The following is a 23,381-nucleotide window of genomic DNA, read 5'->3' as shown; positions in this document are numbered from 1 at the left end:
TGGAAGATATTATTAGAGATACTTAGTTCTGAAGTTCTCAAAACTGTGAATTTGTGTTTGTAGGATAACATTTGCCTCTTCGCTGCAAAGACGTTATAAAATAACCATACAGGGTTGAGAAAAAGTCCTTAATCCCATTGTTCCTTTGCAAATCTATGTACACAGAATCAACCCCTTACTTCTTAAGTGCCAACTTTCAAGTTGTGCAATGAATAGAAGATTGTTTGGAGTAGGACAGATCTGCACAAGGAGCTAAGCATGAGGACGGAGAAGCAGGTAGTAAAAGTGAAAGTAAAACCTAAGTAGACCACACAAATTTGGGGATCTTTGTGTATGTATCCGGATATTTTTCATATTATTCTCTCAGTGGAGGAGAACACCTATAATGGCCACAGGCTCAGTTTGGGAATATTTTGGGAATAGTTCCTCTACCCAATGGGTAAGGCAGAAACTCATGCAAAATGCAAACACTGCGACAAAGGAATGCAAGGCCAATGACCCGAAGGATACAACATCATGAGAAGTGCTGTTTATGTAGAAAACCATGATTTAAATCTAGCCTTACTGACTAGTGATTTCACTACTTCTGTACATGTAGCTCTGTTGAAACAGATGAGTGGACAATTGCATCCATGTCATATCACGTCCAGCTCTTTGGGTGTGCCGAAATTACTGTGTTAATAGTTAATTAATAGCTCATATTTGTGGGATGTGAATGTTATATTGTTTAAATTTTTACAACTATTATTCAATAACAGTATCATAGGGGGTTAATTTTATTCTGGTTTTAATTTGAAACTATTTTTATCTATTATTGTAAGTTGCCCTGAACCACAAGGAGTGTACAAAACATTAAATAACTATTAAAGTGTGATGCAGAGGATAAAATGAACGAGAATAGACAATGTAAGCTACATTAGGTCCCCATTATAAATGAAGTAAAAAAATAATTTCCACAGCTTTGAATTTGTTTGAATACACCATTTAAACCACACTTTACTGATGCAGTTCAGTTCAAATATATGTTGGCAATATTGCCTGTAACTGTGTATGCACGCGGCCACCACACTGGCTGAGTAGATAAGGGGCGGCCCGGAAGGGAGAGCTCTCCTGGACAACTCAGTTCTGCGCAGTACTTTGGAAGTTCTGCCCGGCAACTGGGAATGCTTAGAGGGACTATTTCTTGTTGGTTTAGGAAAATAAAATTTACATTGGGTAATTTAAAAATAATTATGCAAAATCAGATAATTCTCTATTTAAGTTGTTTGAAAAATTTTATTATTCATATTCTTCCAAAAAACTCACACTACCAGTCCCTTTCGGTATTGTTATTTGTAGTGGACGTTTATATTTTTGTGTGCATTGTTCTTTTTATGCTTTTTAAATACATATAATAGTACTTTGTCAAATAATTTTGATAACAAGAATCCTTACCTGAGTAATTTCTTTCTATTTTAATTTCTGCCCATTCTGCTGGCTTCTCACTGGTGTTGTTGTCTGATCTGTTTGTTTTACCTGCACTGCTGCGTCCCAGTATGGCATCCAGTTCCTTAAAAAACTTCATGGTTTTGCTTGTGTTGCCTAAAAACTGGGCATTTTTTACACTCTTGTATTCATGTTTTAGATTTTTGTACTTTGTCCTGCACTGTTTCCAGTCTCTGTCAATTCCAAACTTTTGAAGTCTAGCAGCAACGTGTTCAAATATTCTTTTGTTTCTCACAGTTCCTTCCAGTTGCTGCTGGACGCTTTTGTCTGACCACACACGTATTAGAGCTCTCACTTCATTGACAGTCCAGTGCTTTCCTCCTTCGTTTGCTACAGATGGAATAAAGGATGGGGTTTTTGAAGTGTCTAGTATTGCTGTTGGGTTACCTGCATCAGGTAGGATAGGAGAGAGACACAGATATGTATTACCTGCATTGGGGAGGGTGGGATCAGGATCAGGTAAGGATGGTGAGAGAGAGAAGTTTTGTTAATTTTTTTCCCTTGCTAAGAATATTTAGGCAAACCTAAAAGAAGAAACCAAACTCAAGGCACACTTTGCAAATATACAAGACTAATTTAAAAGTATCTCACACTGTATATACCGGTATTCTAAAACTAATTTTTTCCAGAGGAGAAATTGAATCTGATTGTTGTATGACACTCGTTTCTGAATTCCAGATGTACAAGTAAAGTTACTACTGTGTTTCCCTGAAAATAAGACAGTGTCTTATATTAATTTTTGCTCCCAAAGATGCGCTATGTCTTATTTTCAGGGGATGTCTTATTTTTCTGTGTTCTGTTCGTCAGGCATGCTTCCAAACAAAAACTTTGCTACATCTTACTTTTGGGGGATGCCTTATATTTCGCACTTCAGCAAAACCTCTACTATGTCTTATTTTCAGGGGATGTCTTATATTCAGGGAAACAGGGTGTACAGAAATAACACTTTCAGTTGGGTCCATTCAGCTTCTTCATTCAGTCTGTGCCAATTGTCCTGATTACTACTGCCCAGTGGTGGGATTCAGCAGGTTCACACTACTTCTTCAGAACCGGTTGTTAAAATGGTGTTTGTAAACTATCAGTTGTTAAATTATTTGAATCCCACCTTGCTACTGCCCCCCCCCCCCATCCCATATTACTTTTGTGCAAGAACCAGGTCATTTCTGACCCCTAGGGTGATTTTACATCACAGCGTTTACTAAGCAGACTATGGCCCTTTCCGCACACGCAAAATAATGCGTTTTCAAACCACTTTCACAACAGTTTGCAAATGGATTTTGCCATTCCGCACAGCTTCAAAGAGCACTGAGAGCAGTTTGAAAGTGCATTATTCTGCATGTGCGGAATGAGCCTATGTTTATGGGGTTATTTGCCTTCCCCAGTCATCTACATTTTACCCCTAGCAAGCTAAGGTACTCGTTTTATCAGCCTCGGAAGGATGGAAGGCTGAGTCAGCCTTGAGCCAGCAATCTGAGACTTCCTTTGGGATCAAACTCAGGTTGTGAGCAGAGCTTTTGACTACAGTACTGCAGCTTCACACACATTCCCTAGTTGAATGTTAATTCGTTACCTAATTGAATGGGCCTGCAGTGTGAAATAAAAAGTAGTGGATTTGCGGAAGTATCTTCCTCTTTAAGTAAGGCATCACCTGGAAGAAAAAAAGGAAGAGATTTATTATGTAGAATAGTCAAAGAGCATGTTGAAATATACTATAGGCATCCATGTATGTCATTTATGTAGATTTTGGTAATGCAAAAAAAATAAGTTGATCCACAATCTTTGGATACTTCATTTAGGTTTCCTAGGACTAGTGTTCATGACTGCCTTAAACATTAAATCTTTATTCATTACAAAAAGAAGTTCCGGCTGTGTGTTCCCATGGAATGAAGAAAACACAGAACTAAGACTCTTCGGTTCATTCACAGATAGTGAAATATTTTCTACCTACCGTATATACTCGCGTGTAAGCCAAGTTTTTCAGCCCTGTTTAAAGGCTGAGAAAAGCCCCCTTGGCTTATACGCGAGTCACCATTTTCTATCCATCACAAGCAGGCTGGGGGCGGGGCCGGGACAACCTCCCTGCCCCCGGGAAGCTGCCCTCCTGGGAAGGTGAAGGGGGAACCCCGAGGCACCCTGGCTGGCTGGGCTTGGTCAAACCCCGGGAGGCAGAGGAAGCTCCTTATTTGGGCAGTGACTCCCCCTGATGTCACTGCCCAAATAAGGAGCTCCCTCTGCCTCCCGGCTTCCCACCCTCGGCTTATAACCCAGTCAATAAGTTTTCCCAGGTTTGGGCAGTAAAATTAGGTGCCTTGGCTTATATACGGGTCGGCTTATACACTAATATATACGGTATATCAATATTATGTTGTCAAGCTGGAAGTTACAGGAAGGATTATCTATCTTACATTTCTTAGCTTGTGGTTTACTTGAACCACTTCACATTTAAGGCATGTTGATTTCAGCAGTGTCAAAGGATGTCTCTTTTGATCGGGCTCAATATTATGTACATTAACATAATATAGTGTATTGCGAGCACTGATGGAGATGTTTTGTAATGGAACCAATCTGTGTGGCAAAATGTGTGCAACACATATTAATCTTTTGCAGGAAATTGTAATCTATTAACTGGCTCTAAAATGTAACTTAAACTGAAGATCACTCTGTAGAAGAATTTAAAGAATGCAGACAAGTGAAAGGCACTTAACTCCTTTTTAAAAAAAGTCCACTGAACATCTGTATGAACCATGATAACAGTTCTTTTAAATTAGAAGGAAAATGGTCTGTTTTTCATGTGAATAAACCAGCAAATGAAGTGCAGTGAATTTATATAGGTAAGAGATTTTGAAAGGAGGATTGGAAAATTCGTTGCAGTAGTTCAAGCTACAACCAAAAAATGTGGACTGTCCAAGTCACACTTCTGGACATTTTCATCCTTCCATTTGTAATTTCTCTTTCAAAGGAATGTTTGACTTCCTACCAACTCTTTTGACATCCATCCTTCCTGAACACATGTAACATTAATAGAATTTGTTTTGAGAAATCTAGGTAGTGATTTTGCTTGGTCCCTAAAAAAAGAAAAGAAATCTAGGTAATGATTTTGTGCACGCACACACACACACACACTTACAGCCAATGCTGATGGACATTTTTTGTTCTCCTTGAAATCAGATATCTGACAAAGAATGCTTTAAACAGACAAAACAAAACATCAGTTGAAGATGTTCTCTCGAAGCATGGTTGAACAGTGAAGCTGATGTTAGAGAGCAATAATGCAGCAAGTATTTTATTTTATCTTTGTAGAGGGGAAGGTTGCTCCTCATTTTTGGCCTTTCTAAATTTTATTTTCTGGGTTTTTTAAGGACCAAGCAAAAATAGATTTTATTGCATGTCATCCACTAGGTAAGAAATGACAGCTGTCACAGTATGAAGCTCCTTTGTGTGACATTTCAGTAATTGACATTCAAATGACTTTGAACCGCACTGTACCTGTTTTAAAATTTTTAGTCTGTCAGCAGCTGTACACAGTTCATTAATACAGGGGGGAATGACCTGCGCAAGGAATACCATTTCCTCCTCATTCCCAATATGTGGCTTTCAATCCTGGCCATTTTTAAAATTTTCACTTCAGCTCTGCATTAATTTGTCATTTAGAGCGACTGCAATCTTTGTCGGATATAGTGCTCATCCCATAATTATTATGTCCCTAAAGTGGACAGCTGCAAAAAATGTGGCATCGGCTGTTAAAGATAAATCACCGTTAAAAAGAAATAGAACTTGCAGGAGGGCCCTGCTGGTTTGCTCCCCCTTTTACAGAAATCAGCTTTCACGAGTCTGGCTGCAGATTTTTGTATCATCAGGTTTATGTATTTATAGAAACGCCAGTGTGCACAGCTACCCCACCCTGCACGCACACATACACCGCATGCAGACAAGGAGGGAGTGAATTAAGTCAGTTTGTTCTACCAACTGTGCCATCAGTAGTGCGTTATGTGGCTTTGAATCCTGGAAGCCTCTAGGTATTTTAGGTAAAGATAATAAGGAAAGAGAGCTTTTTTTACCTTCATTGTTCTCTCTGGTGGCATTTATGATCTCATTTGCTGAGCACCTGCCGTTTTCTTCCTCTTTTAATTGTGTGACAGGTTCATGTTGCAATATGGCATCCAGTTCATGGAAAAACTTCATGGTCTTTGTAGCATCTCCTGAGTTGTGGGCATATTTAACTGTCCTATATTCATATTTCAGGTTTTTATACTTTGCACGACATTGTTTCCAGTCTCTGCAGATCCCCAACTCCTGCAGCCTTTTAGCAATGTAAATAAATATCCCTTTATTCCTCAGTGTTCCATGGAGCTGCTTTCTGATATTTTTTTCTGACCAGACGCTTAACAAGGCTTTAACCTCCTCTTCAGTCCAGTGCCTTCCTGCTCCACTCTCCATGTTGAAAGTGACCTGGAAATGATTCACTATTTCTAGCCAAGATTTTGTTTCCTAGGAAACCAGCCGGCTGGTTGTCAGTAAGCTCTACAGAGATGAAAGGATCTAGTTTTACTGGCTCAAGCTGCCTGAGGGGAGTAACTTGAGAAACTGCCAAATAAGCAGGTTCTGCATTTGAGGCAGGGAAAATAAAGCAGCTCCAGCACAAATGATTGCAAACTGCTTTAATGACTGGCTTCCAGAATAAGCTGCCTTTTGCTAGATAAAATTCTGAGCATAACCAAGTTGTTAAATCTCCTGTGCAGCAGACATTCTATGTCTTAAACGGCATATAAGAACACTGGATTTGTTCTACAGCTTATGTGGCCTGAACCATGATAGATTTGCACCCTGTTCCTATTCAGAATTACTAGCAAGCCAGTGCTTTTTATTTCAACAGAATTTTAGCCCTCCCATCACTATCAAATTATGTGATTCAAATGTCACATGTGGCACAACCCTATGCCTGTATACTCAGAACTAAGTCCCACTGTGTAAGACTGCATTCTTAATTCTATAAGTTTACATCTATACTAGCTAACACTGTTGTGAGGACGAAGCTGTCAGTTTAAACATGGACAAACATTTCGGCATTTCATGGTTAATAGCAACAGAAAAGCTATAATTTTGTATTTTGAGAACTAAAGGTGTAAGGGCAGAAAGGGTGTTTTCTAAAAGGTTTTTATTTGTTCTGTATGGGGAATGTGATAAGCAATGGAAAGGGCTTTTGGCCCTGACTGTTGAAAACCGGTCAAACCGGTTTTGGCTAGCTTCAGTTAGAAATATCCAAACTAGCTTAAACTTTTAACCCCAGCCTGTTAATACAGCTGCACAATCTAATAAATATTGAATTCTCCTCCCCAATGTTCATAAGGGGCAATGGCGTAGCGCCCACAGGACAGGGGCGTGCGCAATGCCCCAGGGGGAGGTGTGGCTAGGCTGTGGAGGGGGGGATTCTGTGGGGTGGGCAGTGGTAGGGGTGCAGGGCGCGCGCGCGCATGTGCCAGACATAGTTTTTCCTAGCTCCGCCTCTGATAAGGGGTGTCTTTAATGATCATATTTGTATAATTGGGATGGGTGAACATATTAAGGAGTATTTATGAAGAAGGCGTTCGGACAGTGGTGGGATTCAAATGATTTAACAACCGGTTCTGGTAGTAGGATTCAAACAATTAAACAACTGGTTGTTTACAAGCACCATCTTAACAACCGGCTCTGCCGAAGTGGTGCAAACCTGCTGAATCCCACCACTGCGTTCGGATAGTCTGTACCTCTTTACCTTCAGCCAGTGAGGAACGAGAGTGGCAAGTAAGCGGTTGGGCATAGGGTATAAAATGAGAGAAATATGATTGCTACTTTGGAGGTGTGTCCCCCCCCACCCGCTCTGTAACTGTGTGAGGTTCCCCTTTATTTGCAAATTAAGTACCAAAAAGAGTCTTCACCTCTGAACAATTTTATTGTTCTATAGAATAAAGAGGTTCTGGTCTTGTGACCATACCTGGAGAAGTGGTCAGTTACTGATGCCTAGTTTGGCCTGCTGTGTTAGTTGGCTGTTGTGTCCCAAGAAACACAGTTCTTAACCACTACTATCTCCAGAACTAATCCTTTCCCTCCATAAAGGCACAACATATAATTTGTGAGAAAAACCTGGCTCTCAGTGGCAGAGCATCTGTTTCACAGGCAGAATATTCCAGATTCAATCCATGGTACCTCCAGTTTAGAAAAATTAGATAGGAGTTAATGTGAAAGAGCTTTACCAAGGCCCTGGAGAGCCTCTGCCGCTCAGAGAAGGTATTTCTGACCACGATAGACCAATGGTGTGACTTTGTATAAGATAGCTTCGTGTGTTTACTGCAGTGTTATCTTTGAAGAACTTGACTAGTAATTCTGAGGAAGGAAAATAAATAAATTACATGCCTATACCTTTTTCTGAATTCGAGGATAGAGTTTATTTTTTTATTGGGGTTTTATACCGCTCCTTCCCCTCTGGGCTCAGAATGGTTTCCAACCATAGACAATATAAGTAAAATCAAATACAGATAGTCAATACAATAAGTACCATTAATATCACCTACTGGAACAAGGCCTAAATGATGCCTCTGTGTGGAACACATGAGAAAATGTCAAAATAGTAATAAAACTACAGTTTATAAATTTTATAACTGCAGGTTTTATACAAAAAAAATTAGAGCTTATAAAGATAAGGTTAGGTGACAGTGAAATCCCAAGCAATGTTACTACCTTCAGTATGCACTGAAGCCAAACAAGCTTAGAGTGGTCTAACTCTGTTTAGGATTACACTGCAAGGGCTTCTTCTTTCTTTTTTTCGTATTTATTTGTTATGCTTTGCTTGAATGAAATGTTCTAAACCTTTATAATTTGGTTTGGTTATCAATAAAAAATTATTTTATAGTTTAAACTTTAAAAACGGGTTCTTATGTCTAGAGTTTCTCTGTCATGCCTGGTGCATTCAGTAATAGTTTTTTGCAGACCAAAAGTATTTTAAGTTTTATTTCAAGAATGTCAAGATTTACATCTGTTTTTTCCTTAAAAGGACTACAATAGTGGTAACAGAGTTGGGATGCCACATTCAAAACCCAAGTTGCTGCTTAAACAAACACAGTTTGTTAAACAGCAGTAAAAACAAAGGATTTGGGGAGAGTTTAACAAAACAGTGTTAATAATAAAGTTTATTGGGTATCCCAAAGTCAGGACAAAGAGAAAAGGAAGCCTTTTTAGTCTCTGGGCTCTAGCTCATGAGCTCCAGGGAAGTTTGAATACTGTTTCTGGATTAGAGGAGGCAAAAACATCCCTGCATAGTTAGTATCGAAGATGTTATGCTACTAATTCATGGGCTTTAAGGGTATGTTTTTTTCTTCCCTACAGAGGCCAAGAGAGCGCTGGGATTGTGACAAGTGATGGAGAATCAGCCCAATCCTTCAAAGTGCACAAGGTAAAATGAAAAGGCTGTTTATTATTTATTTCGTTAAAATAAGTAGTATTAAAGAATCCCACTGCTTATCATCTCAAAATGAATGTTGGTAAAACTCAGAGTGTGTGCCACATATCGATGAGGATAAACTTGATGGTGAGAAGTTCTACTGTAAGCTTTAAAGAATTGTACGTAGAATAAAATAGGTGCATGCAGACAGAGAGAAACTGGAAGGCAGGTATCGGCCCTTATCAGGGGTGTAGCTAGGGTAAATGGAGCCCGGGGCAAAATCTGAGTTTTGCGCCCCCCCCTCATACGGGCAGCGTCCCTCCCCCCACCACGAACAAACAACATTTTTTGCACCAGGTCATCTCAAAGTCACCATCGCATTATAGAACATGCCCCAACACACAAATCTGAACACACCCAGGGCTCCCTAGTTTAAACAACATTGAAAGTGATGTTATTTTTTTTAAGGCGGGGAATCCACCCTGAAACAGCATCACTTTTAATGTTGTTTAAACTACAGAGCCCAGATTCTCCTTTTAAATCCACCTTAAGGGGATACTCTGGGCTCCCTAGTTTAAACAACATTGAAAGTGATGCTGTTTCAGGGTAGATTCCCCACCCCAAACAGCATCATTTTCAAAGTTGATTATTGTGGGTTTTCTGGGCTGCGTGGCCGTGGTCTGGTATATCTTTTCGATTTCCTAATGTTTCACCTGCATCTGTGGCTGAGTATTTTTTTCAAAGGTGCATCACAGAGAGAGAGAAGTCTATTATACACTGTGTCCACAGCCTTCTCTTATAACAGACTTGTCTTTGTGATACACCTCTGAAGATGCCAGCCACAGATGCAGAGCAAAACGTTAGTGAACAAGATCTACCAGACCACAGCCACTCAGCCTCGTAAAACCCTACAACTACCAGTTGAATCTGGTTTTGAAAAGCCTTCAACAATACTTTCTTCAATGGTTTTTTTTTAATCTAGTGTGGAGCCAAGATTCTCCCTTTAAATCCACTCCAAAGAGAGCAGAACCTGGGGAGGGAAATTTGAGGGTGCCTGTCAGGGGAGCAATGTTTAAGCTAACAGTACCAAACTTTTAGGCTATCTTCTTCAGGGAGACTCTCCTGATGAAACCACCTTGCAGGTTTAGTGAAGTTTGGTTCAGGAAGCCCAAAGTTATGGACCCTCAAAAGGGTAGCCCTGGCCCCGCCATTAGATCCCATTACTTGGAAACAATGGGGGATGGGGAGGCACCCCTTTGGGGGGTCCATAACTTGGACCCCCGCGAACCAACCTTCACCAAACCAGGGTGGTATCAGCAGGAGACTGTCTTTATGATACCACCTAGGTTTAGTGAAGTTTGATTCAGGGGGCCCAAAGTTATGGACCACTCAAAATGGTAAGCAACCCATTCACTATTGAACTCCCATTGGAAGCAATGGAGTATGGGGTCACCCATTTTTGGGGTCCCGCAACTTTGGACCTTCTGAACTAAACTTCACCAGACTTGGCTGGTATCATCAGGAGAGTCACCTGACAATAGCCTGAAGTTTTGGTGCCGCTAGCCTAAAAACTGCGCCCCCTGCAGGCCAAAAATGAAACAAAACCTGAAAAATAGAAAAAGCCACAAACGAACCTGCAATTTTTGCGCCCACCACAAGGTGGCGCCCGGGGCACATGTCCCCGGATGTCCCCATGGTAGCTACGCCTCTGGCCCTTATACGGGCCAAAAATCTGAAGAATGTCATCTTGGTAATCTGCATTCTCTGTTCTACAATCCTTTTAATTTGATATGAGCACAATCCTAAACAGTTATACTGCAATTACTTCGTCTGTTTTTTTAACAGGAATGTTTGTGAGTGTGTATTCATGTATGTTGACAAGTTTACTTTGCTAAAATCTCTTGGGCACTAGGGTTACCTCCTGAGTTTCCTTTCTGTTTTACAGGGAATGGGTCTGGTTAATCATGTGTTCAGTGAAGACAGTCTGAAGAAGCTGTATGTTTCAAATCTTGGAATTGGCCATACAAGATACTCCACCTCAGGAGTATCTGTACTAGATAACTGCCAACCATTTGTTGTGGAAACCCTGCATGGGAAGATTGCTGTGGCCCACAACGGAGAGTTGACAAATGCACCACGGCTGAGAAGAAAGGTAGGAATTGGTCTAGCATTTTTTCACTGTGCTTCCTCATGCTCAGAAAAGAATCACATATGTCCAGAACGATGTTTTGTTTGGGTTAAGACAATGTACAGATCTTTGTTAAGAATCATTACAATTTCCAGGTTTCCCCCACAATCTGCTACTGAATGTTGTGTGTGGACAGGGGTATTCAGTCCACTTGTCACTGTGCGTTCCGTCGCTCTGCTTCTTGGTGTTTTCTGTGCAAATTTTGGTCCCTCCTAAAAAGATACAGAAGATTCTGTATGATTGGGGCTGAACAAAAAGTGTTGTGGCTCCGTCTCTTCCTCGCTGTTTTCTCTTGCTGCCACGACCTTCACAATTATGGCCCTTACTAAAAAAATACACAATAAATTAATGCCCCTGGACTCATTCATTTTAACAATATGTTAATTTCAAATGTGGGGAGCTGGATTTTTATCAAAACAAACTGATTTTGATGATTCAAATATACTATTTTTGGAATCTAAATAGACTGTTTAGTTCTGTCGCCCAAGTTATGGCAACCTTTAAAAAATAAAATAAAGTTGCAGCGATAATGAATAGGTGGGAAATCATTGTACAGTGATCAGAAAAGTCATGCTTGTTACAGTGAATACAGATTTAACTAATACTCTTAAGAATATTGGGGCTATTTCTAAAGTCTGATTCAGTGTATTTCTGAGATTCTCCTTTATTTTTATCCTGCATAGTATTTTGTGCTCTTACCACCATACTAAAAACATTGCATGGTTGATGATCTCTGCTGTAGTCTTTAATTACTGGTGGGTAGGGGGTTTTTTTGCCCCTCATTTGTTTCTTTTTCTCTTTTGTGGTTCATTTTTTGCTATATACACGATTTTAAAAACAGGAAGGCAATTTATCAGGACATTTTGAAAGATGCCAATTGTGATGCAGTGCTGCAGTTATGAATGAAATAGAACACTGGCAGGAAGAAATGCTTCATAGCTGTTGACTTTACTGTCTTTTTGAAGGCACTGTGATTCATAATTGTAAGGCGCATATACAAGATCACTTAACACTGACTAGATAGATTTGTCAAGAAATGGAGTCCTTAATGTAGGTTCTTGTTCTCTTACACATTGGTTCAGGCTTCAGACATATAATAAATAAGTGCAAGTTGGAAAATATACATGTTGTTTGAGCTCCAGCAAACTGTGACCTTTTGCAACTGAGAAGAATCTGGGTGTTGGCGTACGCTCTTGAGCAAGCAGAAATGCAAATGGGGACACAGTAAGACTGAATCAGATTCAAGCAACTGGCTTAGCCTTTTGTCACATTGCTGTTTGTGCAAAACTCTCACTCAATTGGAAATTCTGCACTGGGTCCAATCCACTAAATATAAACCTAAATCCCAAATAGTGGTGTAACGCCAAAGGGGAGACGTGACGCATCCGGTGTGCAGCGGGGTGAGGGCATGGCGGGGCAGGAGGGGGTGTGGCGGGGCGCACGCGTGCCCTGGGCACAGTTCCCCCTCGCTCCATCCCTGATCCCATATTATCTTGCTATCAACATGTTCCCTTCCATATCGAGTTCTAATATTCTTGTCACTCTTTCCATATGAATGGACTCAAACCTATTGCTTAGTAAGGCAGAGAGAAAGTCAACACCTTTGGAATTTAGAGTGCGATTTATTATTTATTTAAAACATTTTTATGCTGCCTTTCCACCCAATCAGCATCAACAGGGAGTTCGGAGCTCTTCCTGCATTGGCCGCAGATGCATGTCTCTGTGGTGAGATTTATGCGTTCCTTGTTTTTATGAAAGGCATAGGAAATTACAAAGTTAGTTTAAAAAAACAGGCTTTTTGATGCTTTGGCAAGTACCTTACAGCTTATGTATACCATAAACTGATATTTGTTTTATACAGTAATTACCATGACTTTCCCACAGACAATCCTAGGGGTTGTAGTTTGATAACGGTGTTTGAAATTCCTAGCTTCCCCTCCAGTCATTCCCCCCCCACCCCGAACTACAATTCTCAGTGCTGCCTCGAAAGAAGGAATAATGGTTGGTTAGGCATTTTAGTGTGGATGTTCTCTGCCTTTTCCCTCCCCTTCGATTTTGACTTGAAAAGGTACAGGGAAAAGGAGGGGGGGCTTTCATGTCTCCCTTCTGCTCTTCAAATAGTTGACAGATCTGCGTATCTGCTTCATGCATACTTTTTCTCTGGGAAACTTCAGTGTGTTAAAACGGAAAAAAAACAGTTGCATAGGTCTGATGGTGATGTTTTTTGGTTCCTTTGTTTGATAGCTCATGCGCCATGGCGTGGGATTATCCACCAGTTCTGACAGCGAACTGATCACTCAATTGCTGGCATTCACCCCCCCTCTGGAGGATGATGACGTCCCAGACTGGGTAGCGAGGTAACAAAATCCAGTTTGAAGGGAAGGAGCAGGAATTGGCAACAGCTCTGCGACTGCACGTACTGGGATAACAGTTGTCTGAATGTATTGTGTCATGTTTCAGGATCAAAAACCTGATGAACGAAACACCTACTTCATATTCCCTTCTGATCATGCATAAAGATATTATCTATGCAGTGCGAGATCCCTATGGGAACCGTCCACTCTGCATCGGCCGCCTTGTTCCAGTAGGTGATATTAATGGAAAAGGTGAGATTTATTCAGCCTGCCTGTATGTTTATATTTGAACCATGCTTAAACAGCTGAATTTAGGTTTACAAAGACATATATTTCTGCATACTTGGAGGGTATGGAGAATCTGCTACTTTTTGAGAGTTCCATGGTTTTGCTGCTTCCTTGACTGGCATGAGCCAGCCACTTCACTACTATACTCTGTCTCCCAACAACCCCCCCCCCCCAATTGTAACTTTATTCGCCACAGGACTGTCTTTGTTTTGGAATGCTTTGTTGGGGTTCTAGTTCCTACCTAGTTCTATTGGGAAGGAACTAGAACCCAAATGGAGCATTCCAAAACAAAGACAGTCCAGCATGTGGCGATTGAAGTTACATTTTTTTCCCTTTGGTGAGATAGATATACTAAAAAGTTATAAAAATGGAGGGATACAGAGGGTATTTAAGGGAACATCTCTTGTACAGCCAGCCCATTTCTTCTGTGAAAGCAACATATGCTAAGGCATTTTATTCATGAGGATCTTCTACTAATTTTTATGACAAGTAATAATTCTCAAGAATTTGCCCATATCTGGGAGGTTAGAAGTGTTTTCCTAGTGCAAGGAAACCCTGTAATATGACAAGAATTTATGTCTAGAATATTTTTAGAAATATATCAAATAATCTTAAAATGAATTTTGGAGAAAGACCTTTATGTATCCAGATTGGCAATTCATCTGTGATGTTTTCTTGGGGCTCCATTATACTTTGTGGAGCGATTCTGTTTGTTCCAAGCTATGCTGAGATCGACACCAATTTATCTGCCGTAATTATATAAAATGTGAAGGGAATTTACATCTTTCTAAATAGACAGAGGACATATGGTTAAAAGTCTTGACTGGTCAGTTTCTTAAGCCCTTCGGGGATGGGGCGGTCTACAAATCCAATCAATCAATCAATCAATCAATAAGCAGATCCATTTCTTTTTCAGGGTAACACACAAAGAAGGGTTCCCTAGGAAAGGAATATGACCCTGAGAATATCATCCAAATTGGATGAAAAACAAATAATCTATTGACAGAACTGTGTTTCCCTGCCCAATATCATCTCAAAACAAATAGAAGCAAACCCCGGGGTGGGAAGGGGGGGGGGGGTGTATCATGTTTTCATTCACTTTTAAATTAATGGGTATAATAAGTTTCAAGATAATATTGTAGGCTGACCGTTTGGCTGAAATGTTTTTACAAGCTGTCTTACCAGGGAGCTAAAACTTTCAGACTTTGAATAAAAAATGAACTGTTATATAATTTGAAAAAGATAGTGGGGTGTTTGCAACGAAGTTTAAAGATACCAGATTGTGAAAGCATTGTAACTATAGTTTTGTACTCTGTCACAGGGAAGAAATACTCTGAAACTGAAGGATGGGTTGTTTCCTCAGAATCCTGTAGCTTTTTATCTATTGGTGCAGAGTAAGTGTGTTTTATTATAAGTTCTTTACACATAAGGTGAAATTAAATCACTTGATAGATTTTGCCATTTTTATACTACAATAGTTTTGGTGCAAGATAACAATGGTTTGAAAATCCAAATCTTATTGAAGTCACCAGAAAAACTTCCACTGATGTTAAGGGACCTGGATAGCAAGATTTGCCCTTACTTAGAAAGGTAACCAGGTCATTATCTGTGAAAACAACAAATCATTAACAGGACAGGGCTCCCCAGGTCTACCTGTGATGTTTGGACACAATACATTCATTCATTCCATTAACCAATTTGTTGTGTTTATACAGCTGTCCAATCTCTTTTTTATATGCCATTTTTGGAGAATAAAGATAATGCAGCTCTATATAATTTGGACAGGAATATTTTGGAATAAGGAATAAGAACACTACTTTGTTAAGCTCAGAACTTTTGGAATAATTGATTTGATTTCCATAATGTTATGAATAACAGTGAATGGGAGAAATTGCAATAGTTTTCATAAACATATTACACATTGTAGTATATCAAGTTCTTCCTCAGTCATCCATAAACTTATGATGTATTGCACATTTTTGTTTCCCACAGTCAACAATGTGAGGTGGGGGAAAATACATGATGTTATGACATCACACAGTTAAGTGCTACTGTAGGTTATAGTGTCTAAGCAAAAACGTGTGGATGTCATTTTCAACAGCAGCCTGATGTCTTGGCTGATTCATAGTTCTGCATTTGTTTTCTCTCAACAAAAATTGAAAACTGATTTAAAACTTAAGAAGCCTTTAGACACTTGGATTTTCACCATCAATAGAGCATTACGTTATTAAATTGGAAGGTGACTGACAAATATAAAGCCATTATGAAGGATGTGTCTAATAGGAACTGAATGATTGATAATAAGACACTAGATAGCTCTGCCATGCAAATGAGCATTTGTGTGGCAGGTATAAACAGATCTCCTTAAAATTAAAGAATCAAATTGACTTAACACACTTCCTTTTTAAAGGCATTTCAACTCACGGTTTTGCAGCATGTCTGTGCCTGCAACATATTGGCAGCACGTCTGCACTTAGTTTTTGATACTTGCCTTCTGCTTGGCTAGGCGTGAATGAAGCACTCAAATGCTAGCAATATTTTTGACATGTCAGGTGAATGTAATAGCATTAATCTGACCTTCTGCAATATTTCAATATTTCTCCAAGTTACCATGAAAGCTAACGTTAACTAGGTTTGTGTGTCAGGGGCTGGGGAGGAGGAGAGAAAATTAAAATCTTGTGTCTAGAAAAGCTGAATTGGCTGATCTGTGCACGTCTTTCAAAATGGATATTTTTTGTGATTTCCAGCATTTTGCAGTTTTATTAAGTTGTCACAAGGAGGCCAAGAAGCTGTTGTGTGGCATCAAAGTCACATTCCACCACTGCCCAGGTTTTCACATATTTCTTGACAACTATAAAAGCATTACAAATTTGCAGTTAAAAGAGAGAAAAAGCTGCCATTGCTTGCCTCCATGTCACGACCCTGGTTTCCCATCCAAGGACCAACCAGGACTGACCCTGCTTAGCTTATGAGATTGGGCTAGTCTGGGAAATCCTGAGTATTACTATTAACTGCAACGCTTCAGGGAAATATAGATCCTTTTGTATGTTTCCTGTCCAAAGGCTCAGCCTTGTTTAATTAATTTTCAGATTGCAAACATATATAAAATTGAGTTTCTGACTCATGCAAACTTATTTTTAAGATATTATCGTGAGGTCATGCCTGGAGAAATTGTGAAGATATCCAGATACGACGTCCAAACGCTGGATGTTGTGCCAAGACCTAAAGGAGATGCATCAGCGTTCTGCATTTTCGAATATGTATATTTTGCAAGGCCTGACAGCATGTTTGAAGGCAAGTGATCAAATCAGTTTTGTCAAGCTTAAGTGGATAGATACTGTGCTTGAAGATTTTTGAAAGGTCTGCAGAAGGATGGTCACATTTTTCAACTTTTAAGGATTGTCAGAAAGGTTTCACTAAAGGAATTTCATTCACATTTGCTCTTTCAGTGCTCAAATATTGGTTACCTTCAGTTTAATTACACTGAATTTGCAATCTCAAGAGCCTGCTTTTAGTGTTGCCCTAGAAAATTTCTTAAAGCTGCCAAGTGGATAGGCTACCTAAACAGCGGAGTGGCTGAGAGAGTCCTGGTTCTTCGTAGTTCCAGTTGTTTAAAAAAATTAAAAATACATTAATTTCTGTTGGTTACATCATGGCATTTCATATATAGTCAGTTTGGGAAGTATGTCACCTAGCTGCCCACTTGCAGGATTGTTAGGAATTGGAAGGTTTACTGAATGCGATGAACATCCTTCATTTTTGTTTCTCTGGCTTTCCTGTTAAATACTGCACTCACAGCTTTTATTATTCTCTACCATAAATTGTGAACCCAAGGATACTTTTATTACAGTTGTTACTAGCTGTGTCTGTTTGACATAATTGACTTATAGTGCAGTCGTAATGTCAACAGACTTAAAAGGGTGCAACTGCTGAGAACTGTCCCATTAGAAAGCTAAATATAATTGATGTTTCATTTCCTCTGTCTAATCTGATCTACCCCTTAAAGTGAATTGCTTTGTCACACATTGTCTATGCCAAGGCATTCTAACAAGTGTCTTGAACAGTGTCTTGTACAGCTGTTTCTCAAGATTGTAAAGACACCATGCTGTACTTTCGTCTAAACCATTATTATCTGCACTGTTAAACTTAGCACTTTGATAAAATAGCATTTCTATTGCCCTGGACGGCTGTTAGCAAGACTTGGCTTTTTTGTAAAGTTGTGCCTGCCATTTTCTTTCTCGGAACGGGAAAAACCAAGACATGCACAGGAGAGCCAGCATGGTGTAGTGGTTAGGAGCAGTGGACTCTAATATGGAGTGTTTAATTCTGCACTCCTCCACATGAGTGGCAGATTCTTATCTGGTGAACCAGGTTCGTGTCCCTATTCCTGCTCATGAAACCTGCTGGGTGACCATAGGCCAGTCACAGTTTTCTCAGAACTCTCTCAGCCCCACCTACCTCACAAGGTCTCTGTTGTGGGGAGAGGAAGGGAAGGAGCTTGTAAGATGCTCTGAGACTCCTTATGGTTGAGAAGAGCAGAATATAAATCCAAACTCCCCTTCTTGTTCAATGATGTATAGAAAAAAAATCCAGCTTTTCTCAATCTCCATAGGCCAGATGGTATATTCTGTAAGGAGAAGATGTGGCCAGCAGCTAGCTATTGAAGCTCCAGTGGAAGCCGATTTGGTCAGCACAGTCCCGGAATCTGCAACTCCAGCAGCCCTCGGCTATGCACAAAAGGTACGGTTGGGTGTCTTTTCCTTTTACTCTGGTATTATTTTTATTGCAGAGGTGCTTTTTAGTGCAAACTTTTCTCAGGTGACACTGAACTATTTGTGGTATTTACCAGTGTTAGCTAGCTAACCTTTTCCTTCGATCCATATCCTTGCTTTTCCTTCATTTAATTCAAGGCAGCTAACAAAAAGAAAGAAAAATAAATCAATGGGTAGTGAAAATTGTAAAATTGGTTCTCTATCATTTTAGTGTTTATCAATAATATTCTTTTAAAAGTCATCTTGGATCATTGGTGTTAGTTAAAAAACGACAGCTCTGTACCTCTTTCTACAAATCTGATAAATGAGCAGAGAGATCTTTAAATAGCCCTGAAAGATAGGCTAGTATCCCTATATTGTAGATTGAAGCAGCAATAGGCAGGTTTGCCTATGATCACCTATTGAATTTGTTGCTGAACTGAGATTCAACCTGAGAGTCAATCTGATAGATTAGAGTTCTTTATTTTAGCTGCTGTTCTTGATCTCGTTAGGTGAAGCAGTCCAAAGCATTGAGACCAGCCCGATCAGGGGGAGGGGGGGTCCATTTCTGGAGGCAGTGCAGGCTTATGACAGTGGATTTCTTTCCCCTGGGCATTTATACCAGTGGAGGGACAAATCCATTGGCGCTCGGCCACCTCACCCAGCTCTGCACCGATGCTACCATGCCATGCCTAGCTGTGTTGGCATGGTGGGGGGTATTCCGGAGGGCCACCAGTCGGCCCCTATGCATGGCAGAATTCCCAGCTATGGAGGATTCAAAAGTCAGGGTGTTTTTTAAAAATATTTTTGGGCTTCCCGCACCACAAGAAAGCCCTTTGGAGCAGGCGGAGCGGCGCTGTCCCCGCCCACCTGACAGCTCTGGATTGAGCTGTAAATGTTCTGGGGGTTTCTCCTGATAGGATTAAAATTGGAGTAAGTTTTTAAAAGTTCATGCTTTCTTAAGCTGTTTTCCCTCTTCACAATAGTGCATTTCCATGAGCAATACAATAGTACAGTCTTCAGTGCTTCAATTTACGTAATTGTTTCAAGAACTGGAGATTGCATTGATTGCTCTGATGAAATGCACAAGCTGAATGTGGTGCTTCAGTTTTGGAACTGATCTTCTGAGTGCAAACTGTCCCCCAAAATACATAACATACAAACAATGTATCAGTGTATTGTGGCCTAAAGAGGAAGTTCTTCACAGGATAGTTTGCAGGATAGATATCCAAGAATAGACCTCTGAATTTCAGACCTAAATTCCTTTACATAGAAGCAAATCCTTCTGAAATCAGTTGCTAGGAAACAACCAGCTTTTCCCCTAGTGAACAAGGAGGAAAGGTGTGTGTGTATTTTAACAACCCCAAAAGGCTATCTTGGTAACCGTGTGATCTCAATTGATAAAAAATTGGGGGGGGGGGGGGGGGAGAGAAGTGAGGTATGGAGGAGAATTTGGTGAGGTTGAGCAAAACAAACAAACAAACCTGGCTGGACCCAACTCAGAACAATTTCTTTCATTGTAAAGGAGATATGAAGTTCTCAGGAAGTGTAATTTTAAACTGAACTGTTTCTGTGTTCTCTAAATGTCTCTATGTCGAAGAGTGAAAAAATGATGGCCACAACTAAGTTGTTTTGAATTACCTTATCAAGTACTGTCCTTTACATTCTTTTGTTTTCAGTGTGGGTTACCATACATTGAAGTATTGTGCAAAAACAGATATGTAGGAAGAACATTTATTCAGCCAAACATGAGGTTAAGACAACTCGGAGTGGCCAAAAAGTTTGGAGTCTTGTCCGACAACTTCAGAGGGAAGCGTGTTGTTCTTATTGATGATTCTATTGTGCGAGGCAACACCATTTCACCCATAATCAAACTTTTGAGACAGTCTGGTGCCAAAGAGGTAAGTGAATATCACTTGTAGTTCTGAGATGGAGAGCGGTTGCTTCATTTTGAAACCACTTATCAGGTGTAATTGAAAAAGAGCAATGGAAAGGAGGAAGTGGAGACAATCCTTGTTCCTCGTCTCCCACACTTCGTTGTTCACTCAATTCTGTTGATCTTCCTATTGTGTATTCTGTCCCTCCTCACCGCAAAAGTAAATGCACATTCACTCGGCCCTATTAAACAAATGCTTATGTTGATCCCATTGTGATAATGACTTTTGATTTGGTGCAGATCACCTGTTCAGACAAATGAACAGTGCAGTCAATATCCTAATACTGTATCTTTGTTCAGGTGCATATTCGTGTGGCTTCGCCGCCAATTAGATTTCCCTGTTACATGGGAATAAACATCCCGACAAAAGAAGAACTCATTGCCAACAAGCCTGAATTTCGTGACCTGGCTAACTACATAGGTAAAATGTTATGTTTTGTGCCTGTTAAAATCAAGGTGTCCGTAAAAGCAAGGGGAAAGGAAGGTGGCATGGGCCACCCAATCTAGTCAGATCTCAGAAGTTAATCAGTGTCAGTACTTGGATAGAAGAAAGCAGTGACAAACTACCTCTGCTTCTCACTTGCCTTGAGAACCCATTATGGGAGTTCCATAAATTGGCTGTAACTTGATGCACTTTACATACACACATAAAAGCAAGGCACTGCTGAAAGTGTTGGCATAGATCCTGTGGTAAATTTCTGCTAATAGAAAGGGAAATTACTTTTGCTGATTTTTTCCCCACCTCCTGACAAAGAGACCCAACAAACCTGCCATACTGTTCCTGGGGATTCCAGGAGGAGCATTCTAGGGAAAATTGTGAGCTATTGCATGAGACAGGAGGCTGCTGCTGGGAATCCATTCTGTCTGCAGATTTATTGCAAAGCCAACCCATTATTTATAGAAACTAAGGTGCCTTTTGCTGACTTATGGTACATTTATTTGGAAAATTAAGAACTGGGAATCTGTTCTTCTGTGGTAGTTCTTTGACTCACTTTTAATGCAGCACTTATAAAAAACACAATGGTTGTAACTCAAAAATGTTCATGACTTTTAAGCACACGCATAATCATGTATTCAGAGTTCTGATTATTACTAGAAGTCTGAAATAAATTAAGCCCATATTTATTGGGTGGATGGGGTTAAATTGTGAAAATGCAAAATGACATGAGAAAGGAAGATGTATAACTGAATAGAGCAATTTCATATATTAACAGGTAACACTGAAGGGTGTTGTTTTGTAGTTAGAGTTTGCATACTGTTCATTTGAGATGGCATACTTAATGAGATCTCGTAGGACACTGTTAGCATGGCCTACTCTTATACATTTTAGTTCACAATTCCAGAGATTCAGCATCTTTGGATTCCCAGCTCAGTTTTCAGAATGTTACTTTAGGCAAAGTACTATAACTTTAAATTAACTTATCTTCTCTTCCTCCCCCACTCCCCACTCCACCCCCCCTCCCCCCAGGAGCTGACAGCGTTGTTTACCTTTCGGTAGAAGGATTGGTGTCATCTGTTCAAGAAAGCATCAAAGCAAAGCATCAAGACAATGAACACAGCATAAACGCCACAAACAATAATATAAAGACCAGTTGGTTCCGCACTGGGAAAGTTGGCCATTGCATAGCTTGCCTTGTTGGAGAATACCCTGTTGAACTTGAGTGGTGAATTTTCCAAATGCATCTGTCACCACTGAATTAAGATTTGGAACTTAAGATATGTATTACGCATAAAAGCATGCAGGAAAAAATCTACCAAACGGTTATTAAACTGCTCAGATTTAGTGAAAACATTGTTAAGGGTGACATAAACCATACACGAACTTAAAAATGATGTACTATGATAGACACTAGTGCTGTACTTTGGGGAGTCTTTCGATCCCTTACTAGCATAACTTTGCGAGTGCGGGGGACATGGAGCTCTTTGCAACACTGGTTCATTACATTCTGAAAAGTTCTTGGACCATTAAGCATTTCAAATTAAGAAAACAAGAGGAAATATATCAAATTTGGTTTTATATGAATGTGAAATTTTGAGATGAAACTACTTTCCTAGCTATTTTTATATAGCTGTGAGATTTCTGTTTTGCAGAAAGAAAACTGTGTGTCTGTATGTTGGCTAATATAACTACAGGGCCTTATAATCAAACTGTCTGTTATATCCTGCTTCCAAAGAGACAATGTTGTTTTTATACAATGTGATGCTGAGACTTAGAGACTCAGGGAAATACTAAACCAAAACTTTAGTAACTTCAAGTCTGGTAAAAAATATCTTCAAGTGCTTAATACATTGTATTAAGTTTTTACATTATGCTCTTTCATCATAAATACTTACTGAATTGTAGTCTGAATGAATGCTTTTATTGCATGTAAGCTTTCAAAGAAGACTCAGATGTTGAAAAAAATTAATATACAATCACTGCAGCAGAGTATTTTAACACACACATACTGGGCTTAATTTAAAATATACATGTGTTACTGCTTTGACCAGTATCCTGTGGCTTTTTAAAAACCTAGTGTATGTTTGCATCTGAATAAATGAAGTTGAAACAACTCCTTTGCAGTTGTAAAACAGTGCTGCCTGTGTGTTTGAATCAAAATTTCAAGTAAACTGTTTAAGCAATCAGTGGTTTAAAGAAACTGAAGGAGTTATACCAGGGGTCTTCAACCTCTTCGAGCCTGGGAGCACATTTGGAAATCTGATACAACGTGGTGGTCACAGCAACAAAATGGCTGCCGTAGGAGCCACAGACAGCCATAAAATGATTGTGACACAGTGTAGATCCTTGCACTGTGGTGGCAGCTGCTGCCAAAGCAATACTTTAAAAAAAATCTGCACAGCCAATCATAAGCCTTGCTAGGCAAAAGCCATACCAGACTCTGCCCACTTCCTAAAAATACTTAGTGGGTTTTTAGAAAATGTGTTGGTGAATGCCACAGCACTTGCTGGGGACCCCTACTTTGTA

General features: G+C 39.9%; 2 protein-coding genes across 4 annotated transcripts in view; one reads left to right on the top strand and one right to left on the bottom strand.

The window, feature by feature from the left end:
• PAICS (phosphoribosylaminoimidazole carboxylase and phosphoribosylaminoimidazolesuccinocarboxamide synthase) overlaps nt 1-5,922 on the bottom strand; it is a 56,583-nt gene extending 50,661 nt beyond the window's left edge. For 2 of the 3 annotated variants that reach the window (XM_048508880.1, XM_048508882.1), the window contains exons 1-3: nt 5,544-5,922; nt 3,056-3,133; nt 1,435-1,914 (exon numbers count right to left, since the gene is read on the bottom strand). In XM_048508880.1, coding sequence (XP_048364837.1) covers nt 1,435-1,914; nt 3,056-3,133; nt 5,544-5,922 — 937 coding nt within the window. The remainder of the gene's footprint in view (nt 1-1,434; nt 1,915-3,055; nt 3,134-5,543) is intronic. The other variant, XM_048508881.1, reaches the window with a different exon arrangement.
• PPAT (phosphoribosyl pyrophosphate amidotransferase) overlaps nt 1-22,987 on the top strand; it is a 58,028-nt gene extending 35,041 nt beyond the window's left edge. The window contains exons 2-11 of the mRNA XM_048508889.1: nt 8,845-8,911; nt 10,845-11,051; nt 13,332-13,444; nt 13,548-13,693; nt 15,051-15,123; nt 16,872-17,023; nt 18,342-18,469; nt 20,160-20,381; nt 20,717-20,837; nt 21,885-22,987. Coding sequence (XP_048364846.1) covers nt 8,845-8,911; nt 10,845-11,051; nt 13,332-13,444; nt 13,548-13,693; nt 15,051-15,123; nt 16,872-17,023; nt 18,342-18,469; nt 20,160-20,381; nt 20,717-20,837; nt 21,885-22,084 — 1,429 coding nt within the window. The 3' untranslated portion in view covers nt 22,085-22,987. The remainder of the gene's footprint in view (nt 1-8,844; nt 8,912-10,844; nt 11,052-13,331; nt 13,445-13,547; nt 13,694-15,050; nt 15,124-16,871; nt 17,024-18,341; nt 18,470-20,159; nt 20,382-20,716; nt 20,838-21,884) is intronic.
• The last annotated feature ends 394 nt before the right edge of the window (nt 22,988-23,381 follow it).

The sequence above is a fragment of the Sphaerodactylus townsendi genome, linkage group LG10 (genome assembly GCF_021028975.2).
Source record: "Sphaerodactylus townsendi isolate TG3544 linkage group LG10, MPM_Stown_v2.3, whole genome shotgun sequence".
NCBI lineage: Eukaryota > Metazoa > Chordata > Lepidosauria > Squamata > Sphaerodactylidae > Sphaerodactylus > Sphaerodactylus townsendi.
The sequence above is the reverse complement of the archived record's forward strand: the minus strand, read 5'-3'. Positions and strand labels throughout refer to the sequence as shown.